Source organism: Lampris incognitus, chromosome 4, assembly GCF_029633865.1.
Source record: "Lampris incognitus isolate fLamInc1 chromosome 4, fLamInc1.hap2, whole genome shotgun sequence".
Lineage (NCBI taxonomy): Eukaryota > Metazoa > Chordata > Actinopteri > Lampriformes > Lampridae > Lampris > Lampris incognitus.
Window position 1 is genome coordinate 22,839,419 of NC_079214.1, and position 19,171 is coordinate 22,858,589.

At 40.9% G+C, this 19,171-nt stretch overlaps 1 protein-coding gene across 1 annotated transcript in view; it reads right to left on the reverse strand.

The window, feature by feature from the left end:
- Positions 1–19,171, reverse strand: part of neo1a (neogenin 1a) — a 232,067-nt gene that overhangs the window by 88,147 nt on the left and 124,749 nt on the right. Inside the window, exons 3-5 of the mRNA XM_056278452.1 lie at positions 17,736–18,011; positions 14,804–14,954; positions 996–1,132 (exon numbers count right to left, since the gene is read on the reverse strand). Of these exons, the coding sequence (XP_056134427.1) occupies positions 996–1,132; positions 14,804–14,954; positions 17,736–18,011 (564 nt within the window). The remainder of the gene's footprint in view (positions 1–995; positions 1,133–14,803; positions 14,955–17,735; positions 18,012–19,171) is intronic.

A 19,171-nucleotide genomic window follows, 5' to 3' on the forward strand; every position in this document is an offset into this window, starting at 1 on the left:
TATTGGTAGGCAATGGAATAGACTGCCATGCTACCCAGATGCCCGTTTGTTATTCTTTTAGAGAAAATACCGCCCAGTTTGTTTAATACTGTCGTGAAAGCGGATCCAACAGACTGTTACACATCAGCGGCAGCCACCAGTGGTGCTCTGTACGTCAGCGGTTTTTTTTCCCCCACCTGCATTCCGGGAAGACCCGCCCCTACTCTTCCTCTAGTTGGCTAACCCTATCCCTAACCCCACCTTAACCCCACCCTAACCTTAACCAACCTAATCAATGGAGGCAACGAGTACTACCCAATCAGAGTCAGTGTTCCTGGAATGCCAATGGGAAAAAAAACAAGGCTGTATGTCACCGTATCAAACCCACCCCATATTAGATAAATGGTTGTGACTGGCCTGACCTGGGCCAGGTCAGCTGGAAATCTGTGTGAACAGGAGGGTGGCCAGACGCATATGCCAGAGCAAATGTAAAACATGAGCTTGCAGATTCGTTTGGTACCCAGGCTACTTATTTTGCATATGTGTCGGAAACTACACTTAGATAATTCACTAAGGGGCTTTGTCACAAAGTGTGTAACAAATACCCGATTCTTGGAAATTTGGAACCAGCTCCAAATCAGAACTGGTTCTGAAGATCAGATCTTAATTGTGGAGATTCTTGCTCAGTTTTTCGCAACCTAGTTCTACGCCAATACTTCCTGTTATCTTTTCTGCCAGGTAGTTCATTTGTTGTTCCAGGTCTAAACTGTCCCTGATTGGAGGCTGCAATAATTGGAACAGGTGAATATAACTTACTACCTACTGGAGTCGGACACTAGCAGTACGGGGGGTACCAAAGAAATGGATTGAAAACTACTGTTTTAGATAAAATGAAATGACTAGTTTGCATATTGTTAACAATTCATACAGGAAGGTAGTAAATAATTATATAGTACACCATCATGCAGCCCAAATACCCAGCAGACAATGGGGGTTGGTAAATACCCCGGCCATACCTTGCACCGTAAGCTGAACCTGGGCTTCGATTGAGGCATTGCCATTGTCAGCTATGCATGTGTACAGGCCAGCATCCTCCTCTGTCAGGTTGGTGATCTGGAGACTGCCACCTCCTATTACCTCCACACGAGCCTCACTGGAGAAAAAAAAGAGACAGCAGGGATCAGGATAAACTTGTATCAGGACTACAACCTAAAAAGTTTTAATTGGAAAGGCCAAAAAAAAAAAAAAAACAGATTTTCAAAGGTACCACGTTACAAGAAATAGCTCGGAAATAACCAACATTGATGAATATGAAAAAATTAATGATTGTGCTTTTTTTCTTGGTTTGGTGGGGGGGGGTTCACCTTAGAGTCAAATGACTTCAAGCAGTTTATTTGTTTTGGTTGTACATTTTGTGTCTAAATCAGTGACTCCCATCAGTTTTTCAGATCTGTCTGTTCTTTACAGTTTTTCTGCCCCACCTACTGCAGTTGTCTTGAAAAGGACCAACATAAATTCTCTGCCATTTGTGTTGGGTGATATGGAATATATCATCAAGATAATCAAAGAAAATTGTACACCGTAATCAGTGTATATCATACAATCTGCTTACATATGCAAAAATAACATTTTAAATATTTAAGAATTCCATTAAGATTCACCGAAGTGAACTGTTTTGTATTGTAAAGTATAAAATCAAACCAAATGTAGTTCTCAAATACTTCCTCAAATATTAAGGACCTCATTTTGCAAGAAATTTTAGGTAATAGATTCTCGTTATCATTCATTTAGATAGAACTATCAAAATATGACAATATCTGAATATCATCCCAATACCATTGAAAGATAATTGATAATGCTAAACTACTACTGCCCAGCCTAACTAGCTGTCTATGTACCTACTGACCTAACAAGAGAGAGAACATTCTGTATGCTGTAACACCCCAATAACACTACCGCAAACTCCACATCAAAATAATTGAGCTGTTTATTCCTTAGGCATAATTAATACCAAGGCATTATTCCTTAGGCATATTATGATTAAGCTAATGATGCATCTAAAATATCTATTAAAGTCCAATTTTAAATGATTCCTAAAATCTAGTAACCTTTTCCTTTAATCCTATGATACCATCTAATTTCAAACAGCTCAAACGTTGAGTTTCTCAATAAGCCCACAAGTAGGCAGAGTCTGCTTCCAAGTCTACTTGATTCAATGACCGCAGGGGCATGGGAGGAAGAGGAGGAGGAGGGGAAAAAATCAATATCTTTCACAAAGATCTTTGCATTCAGGGAAAGGAGGGATTGAGAAAGAAAGAGGGATGGCATGAAAGAGAGAGAGAGAGAACCGGGAGGAGCAGCTAGGCTATAGGAGATTGGAAATCCTGAGAGGGCAACAGCACGCAAGACAGACAGAAGATCGCAAGATCAGCCCATAATGGTGGGAACACTGCGGAAAACAGCCATCTGCTGGCCGGTTATCCAGCTTTAAACAATCTGATTGGCTGGGGCTTTCATTCATGCTCTCTCTCTCCCTCACTGGGTCTTTCTCGGGGTTCTGGCATACATCCACCTGGGGCCATCTGTCTGTCTGTGTGTTGGAGTTGCCTTCTACCTGCTGCCACTGAGATGACATCACTGGTTGTGTAGGGAAGCACAGTTTAAAACGTGTTCTTCATCATCAGCGTCAAGAGGCAGAATTTTACAGCTTCTTTACATCATCTGAACTGATGTGAGAGAAGATCAAACAGAACGTAATGTCTATTTTTAGCATTCGTTTTGTAGGTAGTGGGGTGCCTCAGCAGGCTGCCATTACATATTTTGAGAAACGGTGAGTTAATGCTTTGGACTTGCCCTACCTGCTTCAAAGAAATATTTTTCATAGCCAGCAAGCTGATTTGTTGACAAGAGACGTAGGCGTAGAATAAGAATACCTTAGAAAGAAAACTATCTGAAACTTCTTAGAGAGAAAATAAATAAACCATCAAAATACACATTGCTATCAACAATAGTACCCTGTCTACTGTGTGATACCAAGTTACTGTGCAGCCCTAACCAACAACTTGTTCGGAAAGTGAAAATGGAACAAGATGTCTTGAATTAATGCAAACAGAACACCACTGTGTTACCGAAATGACAACTCATTTTCCATGACAGAGGTTTTCCTGGTTGCAGAAATGGATAAAGCTCTACATTAACACCACCGGGGTAAATGGTTTGAATACCACAAGGATCATGTACGCAGAAGGTGTACACAGTAATGCCACTGTGTGGCACTTTGGATAAAAGCCCCAAAGGCACATAAAAGTAGCTAAAAAAGTATCTGGCATTTCATCAAACATCAATAAGCTCCTCACTGTGCTGTTTCCATCAGTTAATTTGTATGCTTGGCCATCACCAAGAAACCATGCTAGAGATGGCTAGTTGTTGAATCCTGTCAACTTGTAGTGAAGTGCTTGGAAAATATAAGGACGATCACCTAAAGCTAAAAATAAACACATTCAGATGGCAGTCTTGCAGAATATTCCCAGCCTCTTTATAACCCTTTGAAAAGGGACCTCCCGCGGGTGGCATGCAGGAAGACGCCCGCAGGAGGTCAGTTTTCAAAGGGTTAAAAAGGCCCGTGGGCGGCCAGCAGGTGTCGCCCATCCAAAACAAAAAAATGTATATAGTTCAAACAACTTACGGAGAGTATTAAGAAATATTTTGTTCCATTTTCTACATTCGGGAATTGTTTTGGACCAATGTTTTGTGTGTTCATTTAGTAAAAATTGTTAAAAAAACATGTCTGATTTCTGTATTTTTTTTACTTATGAAACAATCTCAATACTTTTATCAGTTATTATGTTTCATTGACTTGCATAACCTTTTAGCCTAGGTTGTACAGATTTTTGGGATATGAAGCATTTGAAGATACTCCAAGAAATGACATCACAGTAAGAAGAAATACTAAAGTAGGCACTGGCGGACCATTTCTATTGCAGAGTTGAAAGGGTTAAGAAGGGAACAAAATCTTGAAATACAAAAGAGGTCATTGTCTTCTTTGCAGGTCCTGAGACTAGTGAATGCAACAAATTGAATAGTTCTAAATGTCAAATGCCGAGCTGCGCTTATGTGCTGATCTTTACGCAGTCGTTTTTCTGCTTAAGGTTTCACAAAAGGTCGTGAATCCCTTGGGAACACAACTAAGGTTGGTCGTGAGGCCCACAGGTCAAACTCTTGCTGACTGAGATGTTGCATGAAAAGTAATCCCTGGATTCTACCGAGTCGGGCACTCCCACAGTTGGGGCGCTTATTGACAGACCCGGGGGCCTTTTCTGCTGCCAGCACCACAGATGACCAAAAGCTCTTTACTGTATTTAAAAAAAGTACATACATTGCTGACGTAGCACTGTGTAATTTCTGGCCCATTTAGAAGAAGTGAATATCACTGCTAAAATCTAAAGGTAGAACAAGTAGGATTTCTTATTTTTCTTATTTTGCTGTGCACGGGACGTTTCTGGGCATTAACCTTTAGGCAGCGGGTCTCTATAAAAACATAGTGATCAGGTGCCAGATCAAGATCGTAAGTACACATCCAACATGCATCTGTTGTGAGTTAAAATGGTGAATAAGTTAAAATAGAGAGTAAATTAGTCCATCCACCCATTATCCAAACCGCTTATCCTGCTCTCAGAGTCGCTGGAGCCTATCCCAGCAGTTATTGGGCGGCAGGTGGGACAGGCCACCAGTCTATCACACAGGGCCGAGACACTCACACACACACACACACACACACACACACACACACACACACACACACACACACACACACACACACACACACACACACACACCTAGGGACAATTTAGTACGGCCGATTCACCTGACCTACATGTCTTTGTACGGTGGGAGGAAACCGGAGCACCAGGAGGAAATCCACGCAGCATGGGAAGAACATGCAAACTCCACACAGAGAATGACCAGGGCCAACCCCAAGGTTGGACTACTCCGGGGCTCGAACCCAGGATCTTCTTGCTGTGAGGTGACCGCACTAACCACTGCGCCACTGTGCCCCCAACAGTAGATTAGTAAGAAACATTAATAATTTATTAACTTAATTAAAATATGCTCGCATTTAACAAGTTTATATATTTAAATGAGAAATCCTTGCTGTATTATTTCATGATACAGACTTTTATTTTGAGGTGCATCTCTGCCAATATACTACTTCCTGTTTTGATTAGCACTTAGAATGATTTTGACAATGCGGTTAGAGAAAAAAAATGGAGAAGTTTGAATAGTTTGTGTTAAAACCTTGTTTTATTTGCAACTGAAAGGTCAATAAAGTGTTTTTTGGAATGTTCAACACTTGCGCATGCAGTCATTAATATTTCCCACTACTGCACCAAAGAGGAAGCTACAACAATGCTGGACACCGCGCCAAAAAGGCGCAAATATAGCGACGCCAAACGCCGTGTGGAAAAGGCTCGTTCCAAAACTAGAGTGAATCTGGGGTTGGCTTTCAACTGCTGGTGAGCACTGAAGGGGGGGACGGGAATGAAGAGCGGCGTGGAGTTAGCCTGTACACTGGGATGTGTTCAGGCTACTGCGGTCAGGGGGCGTGTCCTTATGGTGTCGTTAGCCGGGGAGGAGGGTCCAACTTGGAATGTTGTGTTTACAAATCGCAACCAAAAATGCTACTCATTCGACCTTTAACATTCCCTGCAGAATGAGGGAAGTGTAAATCAACTAGAATATGCTAAAGGTAGCCCAAGTTAATTCACTTGAGTCCAACTTGCAATATTGTCAAACAGTTGTCTAGTTTGTGCTACCATCCGCTTTCGCAACAAGCCCTCAGTTGGGAGAAGGTTAGCAAAGTGCTAACTGAAATTACACTTGCCTAAAAAGAGCTGTTAGATTAGTTCACAATTTCCACTGTCATTTTAACTCAAGTAGCTGCAAGTATTATTGTGTACACACCCCAACACATATAATGTGAAGATTAAGAAATTATGGTTGTCTGGCAGACTGGGTGAGATGAGCTAATTGGGCTCACTATTTTATCATGAATTGTGTTGACGTGTGACTTCTCTGCTTTTTTTACCAAATTCAACTTCAGGCATTACATTTCCGCTTGTCTCAGTCATGGTGTGGAATGACACAAGATGGACATTACTTATTCGAGTTTGTCAGCACTCAGATGTTTGCAGCTGCTGCCTCCTAGTGAAATTGGAAAACTTTCATAACCAAGTACAAAATTGTGTTCCAAAATAAAAACATTCTATGAAAAAGAAAAGAAAAGAAATATCACCTCACATCTGGTATCGATACCAACATTCTGTTCCTTCTGCTTTTCCACAGTACACAAGTGACCACAGCACTTAATATTTCTGCCCGATTAGAGGGGCAGAGGAATACAATGCATTTGACATGTATGAGTGGGAACTCCGCTGGTTGCATAGGCTGGTGGGGTCAGGTGGGCAACATGATCCAGAAAGGGCCAGTGTGAGTGCAGGTTTTGGTTCCAACCAAGCAGTTACTCACCTGATTCTATTAGTCAACCAACAGTCTTTGCTAAGGACCTTGATTTGTAGACGCAGGTGTGTAACTGCTTGGCTGGAACAAAGACCTGCACCCACACCAGCCCTTTCTGGATCATGAGACTATGTATGTATGTATGTATGTGTGTGTGTGTGTGTGTGTGTGTGTGTGTGTGTGTGTTTGGAGGCACTGGCACATAGTGTCACAGTTTGGAGGCACTGGCACATAGTGCCACAATAATCCCACAGAGTGCCACAATCGGTTCTACTCAGAACATGGGTCATCCCACCGGTAACACAGGGGAAAGGGGAAAAGGATCACAAAACTGTCATAACAAAAAGGGCATTCATTATTAATGGTCAGAAGACAGTTGAACTCTAAACTTTCTTAAATCCTGCTTGCTCTCCATCTCTCGCTCTTTTTCACCCTCTTACTATCTGTAACACTGTACAGTTCTCACTTGCACTACTTTTGATCTTCTTCTTTTCTCTCACTGATGAGCCGTCTGCAAGCCTGCCTGCCCCATGGTGCACACTGAATGCTACCTATTGTAGGGAGAGGTGTCGTCACTCGACATGAAAGCAACAAAGGGGGACAAGACACAGCAAGTGTACTCTTTGACCAGGATAACAATTAAGACTAATGCTATGCATTTGGAGCAACCTAGAGGACAGAACAAAACATCAGGATTTCTTTTAGCTGTCACAAAGGGTAAATAGATCGACATGATGTGTTACTTTATGAAAAGATAAGTCTTCAAATTTTCTTTCCTTGCCATCCAAATTTGTGCCGCTTAGGGACAAACTGTACTATGGCATAGGTGTTCTGGATTTAATAGCAATGACTGGAGGATAGAATTAAAAAAAAAAAAATCAATATGAGAAACAACACAGCGTCTTAGCTGGGGCTTCTCAAGTGAGTCAGCCATGAAAACTGTTTTGTTTTCCTCTGGCTTGTAATGGAAGCCACAGGGCCCCTGAGAAGGGAACAACTCTTGCATACCTTACTTTATTTGCTGTTATTTTTTCCCCCGCTAGGGCCCGTGATAATAAACTGATTTTTTCATTAGCACATATTAAAATTAAGCCCGTAACTCCTATCATACCTACATAGCGGAAGCTTTGGATATTCCAGCAAATCCTCAATGTTAGGGTGATGTACATACCAATATCAATAATCTAATTCTTGTTGTCTGTGGTCCTTCCGCTAGTGTGTTTTGGTGCCTCACAGCACTACAGACACTGACATGGCGTGCATAGCACCGCCTCAGTTTATTATACTGAATCAGCCCAGGTAGAGGCAGGGAATGAGATATAGGTGATCGAGGGAACTCAGAAGGAACATTATGACAACGAGCTATGTGCTATGAATATGAAATCCTGATACTGTCATGCCTATGGGAGCTGAAAGCAAGACAAGACAGAAGAGGCTTTGAGGGGGAAAGCACATTCTGAGGAGAATGGGTGTGTTTGTCTGCGTGTTTCTGATGTGGTAGATACTGAGACACGGCTTAAAAAAAGTTCCAACACTTCACTGGCAAAGAACAGTGTTGCTTGTCTTGGTTTTCTATAGTTCAAACACTGCAGCAAAATCACTCTTACCTTGGATTACTATGATGACACCATCTATCATCCCAGCAACTTTTAAGCAACTTGAAAGGGTTTCTTTTTTTAGGGAGTTGTTCCTTATCCGATGTGAGGGTCTAACGACAGGATGTTGTGTTGCTGTAAAGCCCCTTGAGGCAAATTTGTAATTTGTGATACTGGGCTATACAAATAAAATTGACTTGACTTGAAATCTTATACAGAAATGTAGATGCAGATGTTGCACTTCTCTGAAATAACCTTTAAAGTACCTTGTATGTATAATATTTCATCACTTTTAATAGGAGGAAGAAGAGAAACATAAAAGTTGTGATTTTTGGATTTTCAAAGTTTAATAACTTTGTGGGGGAAAAAGATACAGACCTGCTGCTCCCTGAATGGTACTAAAATTGCATATATTTGCATTAAAACGAGTTTTAGATCAATTGCACAAACGAAAAAAAAAAGTTATGATAAGATCTACCTAAAACGACCATGAGTGGTCAAAATGACCGCATGTAATTTGCATGTGATCGTGCGTGCAATGTCACTATTTACGATGTGTGTTGGTCGCATCATTTCCTTCGTGAAGTTCAAGCTCTGTCCTAGAAACACACTAGTGTTCGCTGGTGCAGAGAAATCGTCTAAACTTCCTCTCTAATTATTGCCAACATGTCTGGTTACAGACACCGTTTCAGACGGTGTAGTTTTTAAGTAGTTTTTAAGTTCCGGTCATTGTTTGGGACTGTTTTAATGTTTATGTTCAGTTCTTTTTTACATTTCACATTTTATAGGCCTTGTTACGTTTGTTAGATTAACAATATGTATTTTCTGTTTTGTTTTTCAGGTAATATTTTCACTTTTTCAATTTTGCTATTCAAGTTTGACCATGTCTCTTATAGTCTTTAAAATTTTAATTTTGGTGGCAGTCGTTTCCTAACAGACATACTAACATATATAACTGCATTAATATCTCAATTGGGTATTTATCTTGACAGAATATCGAGTTTAAAAACCGGTGGTTATTTTGACCGTCCATGGTTGTTTTAAGTAGGAGTGAACTCCCGGTCGTTCTAGTGTTAAAAGCACTACTGACATTTTAACCAGAGAGTGGGTGCCTCTTTTCAGATAAAACCTTAAGCATTATACTTTACATCACAACTAGGGATCAACTGATTATCGGTCTGGCCGATTATTGGCTTAGAGATATAATTTTCATATTATCGTTATCGGCATATTTTTATCGGCCAAGCTGATTTTTTTTTTAAATCACATATCGAAAATGTTTATTATTTCCTTACATACAGAAAAAAGGTTTTGAAACAATCACATGAAAGGGAGAGATGTGAAAAGAGGAGAAAGGGGAAACATGTAGAAAAACGGCAAGCAGGAATGGTCAGGGTGTGTGTTCAAAAGCATAACTACAGCATTATCAGGAGTAAAATCTATTAGACACTCCAATAAATCCAGCTACCAAATGGTGCTGCACAGGAGCAAGGTTATGAAAATAAACTTCAAGAAGCTACAACTTCTATATAGCTGGAACTCCCCTGAACATTTTTCAAGGCATTTCTGAATTTTGCAAAAGTCTTTAAACATTCTCAGCATTGGCAACATCATTCCTTCAGAACACATTATTGACAGTTGCTTTTAAAAACTGTCATAAACTTTCATAAAGGGAGAGAGCAAAGGCCAACTCTTTGGTAAACCGGTAGGGCTCTTGATGAATGTTCCAAATTCATACATGAATCATGGGGGGAAAAAAAACAAAAAAAAAAAAAACACATGGGAGGGTTTTTCCGTGTCCCATTCCTCAACTTCCGTGCCGGCTACTCCTGCTGAATCTCCAAACTGGGAGCGCACAGACTCCCATCTACTTCAGGTAATACACTGACTATCGATAAGTACCTCATGCAAGCCCACTTCAAAAAACCCCAAACTATCACTTAAAGATAAGAGAATGGGAAAATAAGGACACTAACGTACATTTTTCCACTCAGTTCAGTCAAAGCCTGCTGGGAGCACTTTAACCAAATTATGTGGAATTATTTTAACATTATAATTATTCAGTTTGATCAAAGTTTACTTCCTGCTGTCCATGCTGTTTAATTCCTTCCATTTTCATGTTTTGGAAGTTATTTATTTTTAATTAAAAAAGAATTCCACTCAGACTGTTATCTAGTGCCTTGAACATCATGCACTTTATTTTTTCAAATATTTCTGTTTTACACAAAATTCAATCAAATATATGTTCATTTAAAGGCAGCCTTGTGTTGCGGTTTGTGTCGCTGTAAATTTTGGCACACATTTTTTTACATTTACTGCAACTGAATATCAGCCAAAATTTCGGCGATCGGCCGCCATAACTTACCGATAATCGATATCAGCATCGGCCCTGGAAAAAACCATATCGGTCGACCCCTAATCGCAACCATATTATCTTTCTCAAACCTGTATGACTCACTCAAGAATGACCACAATCTGTGATTATCCCTTATTTTCTTGAATAATAACCAAGGTGAAAGTATCCTTAATCTGTAGTCTTCAGTGACACTTTTGTAACCACCAAAAGGATCAGGTTCTTGGCATGCAACTAGCTACAAAACCCAATGCTTTCCACTTGTAAAAACAATAACATCTCTATAAATCTGCAGTGGCACTGTAAGTAATAGTTTAGCAAGAAGTGCACATGCTATTTATCATGCCAATATTGTTCATACCAATACTGAAGACTTTTTCTCAGAGACACTGAAAAAAACAACAATTCAATAACTTGTAGTGTATTTTCCAAGCAGAGGATTCAGTGTAGCCATTAAAAAAAAAAAAAAAACATCATTGAAAAACACAGCTGGGGGAAGGTTGAGGGAGCAGGGTTCATCATTTTTGTTAACATAACAGCCAACAATACAGGTTTAAATTCTGAGCATTACTCTTTGAGGAGGTAGCTTCAGTGGAGAGAGCAGGCAATCACAAGCCATTACACATCTCTGCAATGCTTAGCTGCAAACCTAAATGTCTGTAGCATTTGCCAAGTCTAAGTGCCTTTCTAAGGGTGATAAAGCTGCTGCGTTTATGTGTGTGCACACATGCATGCGGGTGCGTGCATGCAGTGGTGCCAGAGCTAACGCAACACAACCAATCATACACCATTTGCAAAAACCACTCAAAATGTTCAAGCAGAATCACTGCAACATTTTTTTTTTTACATAGAGGGGAATTGGTGCTTTAATATAAAGCTACACAACACATGATGCCACAAAAACAGGTAGGTCAAACTGATACGCTGAAAACAGCAGCAGAGGAAAGTAGAAGCTGCTTATGTAGGGAATGGAGGTGACAGTAATAAATGGGCTTTGTGGAAGTACACAGTTGTGGAAACACACACTTCCCCCAGCTCCCCTGCTGGCTCACTGCATTATGAGGACATCCAAAGGCCACAGAGTATGAAAATGTGTGTGTCCCGTGTTTTCTTCAAACCCAGGAAAGGGCTCATATGGTAACACATCTTTATGTGTGTGTTTGTGGGAGTGGTACGCATGTGTGGGGAAGATAACTGTGGTCCCATTACAGACCAATTGCAAACATATTTCCCATATCACACTCTGTTCATACATAAGTAAATAAAATAAACACAATCATATTCAAATGAGAGAAAAGACAAGGAGGAAAGGGAGACAGATGGCTTGGAGGCTCTGGATGGGGGTTGATTTACATGCTCTGTTGATTCACCGTCGCTGCCCGCCATACATAATTCATCCATTTTATTGACTGCCAGGGAATTCTATTAAGTGATAGACTGATACTCCTAAGAACAAAAGCTGACTATCCTTTTCATGATTGCAGTCAAGCCTAGTATGTATACCATTCCAAACCGTGGAGGTGATTTCAAAGACCCCACCCTCGTTGCACTCTGGAAACTGAGCATGCTACTGAAGACATAAAGGGTGTGTGTGTGTGTGTGTGTGGGTTGGGTGGGTAGGGGTTGAAAGGGATGTATATTCAACATGTTAAAAGGAAGACTATGATGGAGTGTTATACACTGTCATGTTATTGCTGATCTTAAGTGGAATAAACTGTGAGTTTGGTGTCCTTAGGAATAACTTCCCTCTAAAGTCTACGTAAAGGTGAAGATAAGGCCATGACGCCAGTGAATGTTTTGAGATATGAATGCCTGTCAGTGTAGATTCTGATAAACATCTTTTAAAGTCTGACTGAAATAAGCATTTCAGAGATAATGTCTTTATGCATGCTCAATAATCCAGGTAAGAAAATCACAGAAAGTTGAATCAGGTCATCTGGACACTCTCTCAACAAACGTTGTATCCAGATGAACTGATTCAATTTTCTGTGATAATCAGATTTAACTTTTCATTTTTATATTTTTTTCTTCAGTAGAAATAAACAGTGCAAAATGCATGATAATTCAAGTAATGCTAGAAAATATTAATATCAACGTTTTGCTCCAGATTTAACATTTTTCTGGATCTCCAACACTAGGAGGCTCTGTGGAGAAACAATGTTTGCTTAATGCCACAGGCAGTAACTCAACTGAGGACGCTCTCTGGTTAGAGCCTCTTCCCAATCTCTGAAGCTTATTTACTTTAAACCAACAGGTATCTGTCACCAAACCAGTAGACCAGTTACAATTTGCCAGTTTCTATTGATGTCCCTGGTGTAGGGGTGATATTCCTTCTAGCTTGAGCTTTGGACTCAGTAGAGGAGAAACCTATTCTTAAGAACTGACAGTTACACAACTAGCTATTCTATTCCACACATTGGCACTTTAAGGTCTTTACTGTGTCCCTATCTGTCATAGTATAGATTAAAGGGTGCCAATGGACCCAAAACTGAACGGTCTGCAAAATGGACATGTAGTAAGAAAACCACACCACTCTTTCTTCCAACACCTTTAGATAATAAATAAAATATTTCTCATAAAACAAGGGGAGTATTTATACTGACCTAAAAGCTAGGTAAAAACATTTCTCATGAACTACTCAGCTAGCAGAATGACAAGCAAAAAATAAAAATGAAAATACTGAGGACATCTAGGCATTAATGAATCATACAGTACTTTCTGAATTAACCACACATCTTTTCATTTTGCCCTCATTTTGAATCAGCTACTTCTCTCTGGCTAGTGCTATAACCAGATTTCTCTAACAGAGATGCTATTGTGAACAAGGAAAGAGAACAAACATGAGAGAAAACCCGTGTGTGGTAGAGACATGACCACCTTGAAGGATCCTCAGTAAAGTTGTCATGAACAAGTCACCCTGCCTTTAACTCACAAGTTCAGATACATCTCAATCAACTTTCTCCTTCAAGTCTGCAGTTTTGCCATGACTACTTTCAGGGGACTGTTTTTGCTGTGTTCCATTCCAAGGCCCAATTAGAAGTCCTAGGCAGTCAGATTTGCCCTTCTTTTTCCATTTCCATCTACAACCACACCCCTCCCCCTGACTACTCCAATTACTGACTGACTACAGCTTCTCCTTCTGTCAAGTGAAGCCTGAGGAACAGAAGATTCTCAAGTATTAAGAACCAGAATGTCAACAGAGAAAATTCTGTTGACCTTCTTTCAGACTCTCAAACATCTTGGTAATGTATTCAACCACACAATCTATTCATTTTTTCTTCTTTTTTTCTGAGGTTGGGGCATGGGGGAGGGGCTGGGTCCTCTGGAATATGGGAGGGACCTCCACATTTGTTGAACGCTTGCTTGCTAATTACAGATGGAGGTACCCTGGGGGCAAGGATAGAATCTGGGCAGTGTTTTGTAATTAATACAAGCTAGTTTAATAACCACCCTATTAGCCAGCTCCCTCCCCCAGCCAGAGGTATTCACTGACAATTCCATATGGTGTTAAAGACTTGTATCTGGAGAAATATTCTTCTGTGGGGGATTAGAAATCAGATTTTCTAATGATATTGTCGTTGACCCTACATTTGAAGTGTTATGGTCTCGCATTTATATTTCACTTAAGTTAGAATTCCCAGTTGGGGCCTATAAATGATGACGAATAGCCCCCTAATCCAGCTACACTGTGTTGACTCTATGTGTTGACCACAAAGTTATTACTCAGTGGGAGCAGTAAACAAAGTTAATTTTTAATTGGTGAGGAGGAAATTCTCCATGTCCAGTGCTGTTCACTCCAAGGCATTTGGAACAGCTTGGCCTGAGCCATCATGGTGAGAGCACAGGCACTGTATTACCCTCTTTCTGCTTTTTTTTTTGTGAACTTCCCCTGATGGCAATCTAGCAGCCCCATCACTCAGTTCAAGTAGCACTGTTGGCACGTCCACCCCCCCCCCCCCCCAAAAAAGGGCTCTTGGGGCAAAAGTGGCAGAATAGCATTAACACCTCAGGGAGCAGGCACCAATGCTTAAGAGTGTTTGTGCTGGGGGCCACCGTCACTGGGTACAAAACAGCACATTTCTGTTTCCACAACTGCTGAGAGGGTGGTAATGTATGTGAGCCTTGGGAACCTACTTGAAGAGCGCTGTACAGCTTAAGAAAAACAGCTGGGGAAAAAGGCTTTGATAAGCATGTGTTTAGCAAAGGTTACCACATCATGCAGAGCAGGACGTGGATACAAGCTTTGAGAGTATTTGACATTCTATCAAGATTCTTTTATTTCTATCTCTACATCATTCAATGGTAGAGGACCTGAACCTAACATCACATCCCATCCTACGGCCAAAGTTCATAATCGTACCTTTCCTCCAGTAGTTTGTCACCAAGCATCCAGCGTAGGTTAGCTGCAGGATAACTGGTGACCACGCAGGGCAGCAGCACACTGGCTCCCACCACCTTAGTCACGGCCACAGGCTGCACCAAGAACTCCAGCTTCCTCTCATTTCCTGTTTCTGGAGGGGAGAATTTAAGGTCAGAGTTAGGGTTGGGGTTAAGGTTGAGGTGAGGCAGAGGAGGAAACCTTCCGCTTAACGGGTGTAATCCATCTCCAAAACTTCAAAAGAACTCGAGTCTGAGGGGGCGTGTCTTCTGACACTTAAGCAAGTATGATCAAATTAACTGATGTCTGCGATGACAACTGAGACAGCTGAACTGGAATAAACTCTTTCGGGGGTTCAAAGATATGTTCCTCAATTCCTACTATGACCAACTCCAAAGGTAATGCCGAGCTATGACCATAAGGTTATGGTTCATTTCAGGTTCTGTGACCCCAACTCACATGTAGGACTTGTGTCATCATTGCCCAGTTGGTTAAGATAGATCTCAACTCACCCTATTTGAAAGCTGGATCTCAATTCAAGATAGGAATGACAATGCAAGTGACCCCATTACACACCCCTTTTCAACTTTCAGTATCTCTAACAGCGACCTCCCAAATTATATTTTCAAATCAATTCATCTTGACTTCCAAAAAAAAGAAACAAGATAAAAACAAGTTAATTTCTGACTCTGGAACAGCTGGTAAAGTTCAAACTAAATCTTCTTGAATATCCCCACACTGCTTTGTATGTGTGCCTTCTATACACATCCAAGCCTTTGCCACTGCACTGCTAAATCCTTAGAAGAGACATATAGAGAGATTAAGGTCCCTGGCAGGGTCTTGTTGGGCTCCAATTTATGACATGTAATATCTTCTCTGTGCTGGCAGCAGCTGAGTGCTTAACAACAACTCAGTAAATACAAATTTTAAGGGGGTTGGGAGGCAAGACACACTACCACCATGGAATTCAGCCCTTCTTCAACTGACTTACTGCAGCCTCACTGATAACCCCAACCAGAGTTACGCCTCTTCTCTTTGTAGTTCCATTTGAATCTTTTCTTTCAGGCCAGGTCAGATGTGTCCATTTGTTTTTACTAGAGGTAATGAATGATGCAGCAGATGACAAACCATGCACCTCGTTAATTAAAAAGTGTGGTCACCTAGATCATATATTCAATGTAGAGCTGCAAAATTAATCTTATCAAAAATCGTGTTCGCGATTCATTTCTCAAAGTGATTTGAATTGTAAACAGCTTTTATTCTGCAGCATTTGTAATTGGACAACCTGTGCATAAAACCAAGCACCCCTTTTTTGCTGTGACCGATGGCATTGTTCCGTGTAAATACAAGCACAACATGCAGAAGCAGCAAGAAGAATGGGAGAGTCTCCATAAACATTCTCTAGGAAACCACATGACTGGCAAGGACTGCTGATTCACATTCTCAGCAAGCAGTGTACAAATAAAATGACTTTAAAATCTTGTGCAATGCATACGCAATAGTCTGATGTCACTTACAGTAGATACACTTTTTTCACATGCCGCTCATATGGGTTGTCTCCATTTCCTAACTTGTTCAAAGCAAACGACACGCGTCGTACCAATGGCAACTATAGTGGTTAAGTTTATGGTTAAGGCAAGGCAGTGGTTAAGTTTAAGGTTTAAGTTAGATGGCGGTTAGGGTTAGAGTAAAGGTTAGAAAGTAAATCAGTTTAGGGTTAAGGTTAGGTGATCTTTGTCTAGTCCTGCGGTTTCTAAGAGAATGTTTGTGGAGACTCCCCTAGTTTTGGAACATGAAGCAACAGAAAAGAGGAGAGTGTAATGTTAATACGTCCATAATATGAATCTTAGTCACCTTCCAAATGAGTAATCAAAACCCTGCTAGCCACAAAGATGAGGAAAACCCAATGTAGTGTTCAAAACATTGTGTTGGTACTAATTTCAAGACATCTGAGTTGTAATTTCTGTCCATATCTCAAATCTGTAAATTGCTTTTATGCATGCATTGCATGTGTTGAGAAAGACTGTAATAAATACATTTTTTTCTTTTACAAAATTGGTGTGTCTAAGGATGATCCGCTGTGGCAATCCCTAACAGGAGCTGCCGAAAGTAGTAGTAGTAGTAGGTGTGTCTAAGAATCATGAGTCAGAATTGTGATCTCAGTTCTAAGCCAAAAAAAAAAAAGGGAGATTCCCATTTCATCCAGAATCATGCAGCCATAATTCAATGGACTGTAGAAGAGGGTCCATATTTGTAGCAATACAGTCAGTGCACAATCATCAGGAATGGGTGCAGAATAACATTAAAACAAATCCAATAAAGAAAGAAAAGCAGGAAATGCATGTTTTCAGCATGACATTAGTGGAAAAAAAATCTTTGAGGACTCACAACCAAATAAAGTGTTAAACATCAATCCTCTGCCAGGTAAATGAAATCATGACCATTAATAGCTATGAAGTCTCAGAGTAATGCGAAAACAAATGTCTTTTTCCCATGTCAAGATATTTGGCAAGATGGCATTAAGTGACATTTGCTTTGTTATTGGGTTTGTTCGTGCATTTGTGTGGGTGTGTGTGTGTCTGTTTGCAGCTAATCTTGCATACTACCGGACCTATCAGCCTAATAATTTTTGTGCACAGTTATGACTGTATCGTCAAGGACCTCTTGTGCTTGCTGTGATTCAAAACCTTTGAAAAACCTGTTTAGTACCACAAATGAGTGCCAACTCCTCAGCTTGCCCCCCCCCCCCCCCCAAGTCCGAGCACCGAAGGGGGGAGATACGCCTGGCGGGGATCTGCATTCTACTGAGTGTACTCTTCTAGTCAGACAAGATGAAATAAGTACTTCCACTGCTAATGCGGCTGTTATTTTAGATCTTACTTTAATTCATGGTAGTTCTTTCTCATGAGATTACCTGGAAGTATCTGTAGCTGGGCCTCGTCGCTGGACTTGGCTGGCCCTACATTCTCCACCAGACAACGGTAGAGTCCGGCATCTGCCTCTGAAGCATTGCTGACCACCAGGGCTCCGCTGGGCAGCTGAACGAGCCTAGCACTAAGGTCCAAAGGTTGACGGTCTTTTTCCCATCGGGAGAAAGGAACCAGGTCTGGGTTAACGTCGCACGCCAGAACTTGGCTGTCCCCCACATGGACACTGGTGGGTGCTGGTTGGCTGATAAACCTGGGCAGACCTACAGGAGAAATGAGGACCAAAGTATAAAACCAATGGCAGAATTCTGCTATCAAGTTACAAATGATATACTTATATACATTATGTTACATTATATACTTATATAATGTGTTCATGGATATATCACTGAAACAGGTGCAGTAAGACAAGTTTTCTTTTCTTTTTCTTTTTTCAAGGAAAACAACTCGAACTGAACAATTACAGTTGAAAGACTCTGATATTTTTTTAACATCCCCAAACCCCATTTACCCACATCCTGCTCGCCTCTATATATTCCTAACCCGGTCTGAAGGCCCCTTCTCAGAACAGAATTGAAATACAAAGTCAAAGTCAAAGTGTCTTTATTGTCCCTTGCAGGGAAATTAGTTTGCAGCCAGTATAAAAACTCTCACACAAAGACAAAACATACGAACACCAAGGCGGAACTGACAACAGGATATAGTGGGCAAGGAAAACCAAAGTAGTTCAAATATCAAATATACAGACCAAGGAAACAAGCCAACTGCAGACAACAGATGCATACTATCTACTATTTAACAACTGGATGGCAGTGGGGACAAAGGAAGCCCTGTATCTCTTAGTGCTAATACAGGGCGTCCTCAACCGACGACCTGAAGGTAACAGCTCAAACTCTGGCCTGGGGGGGTGACCTTCGCACTCCAGAAGGGAAGTAGCCTTTCTGAACACCCTCCTATTATAAAGGTCAGTAAGCTGGGCTTGGCTTCTCCCTGAAATCTTGCTAGCTCATTTGATGAATCTATCAAAGCTGTGTTTTATTGGCCAGAGTCAAGTTACCAAACCAAGCCACAATACAGTACATTAAAAGTGTTTCAATAAAACTTGTATAAAAGAGAGTCATCATCTGGGAGGAGACATTACATGTCCACATTTTCCTCAGGGAAAAAAAGTCTTTGTTGGACCTTCTTTGATGTGGAAGCGACGTGAGTTTCAAAGCACACTTTTTTGCCAAGAACAACCCCAGATATGTAGCTGTCCACAAGCTCAACGTCGGCACCTTTAATGCTGGTTGGTACAGGACTAGGAGGAGTCTTTCTTAAACTGATTATCATGTCTTTAGTTTTAGACACATTTAAGTGGAGAAGGACTCATCACACCAAGATACAAAATAATTGACCACAGGTCTGTGTTGCTCCTCCTCCC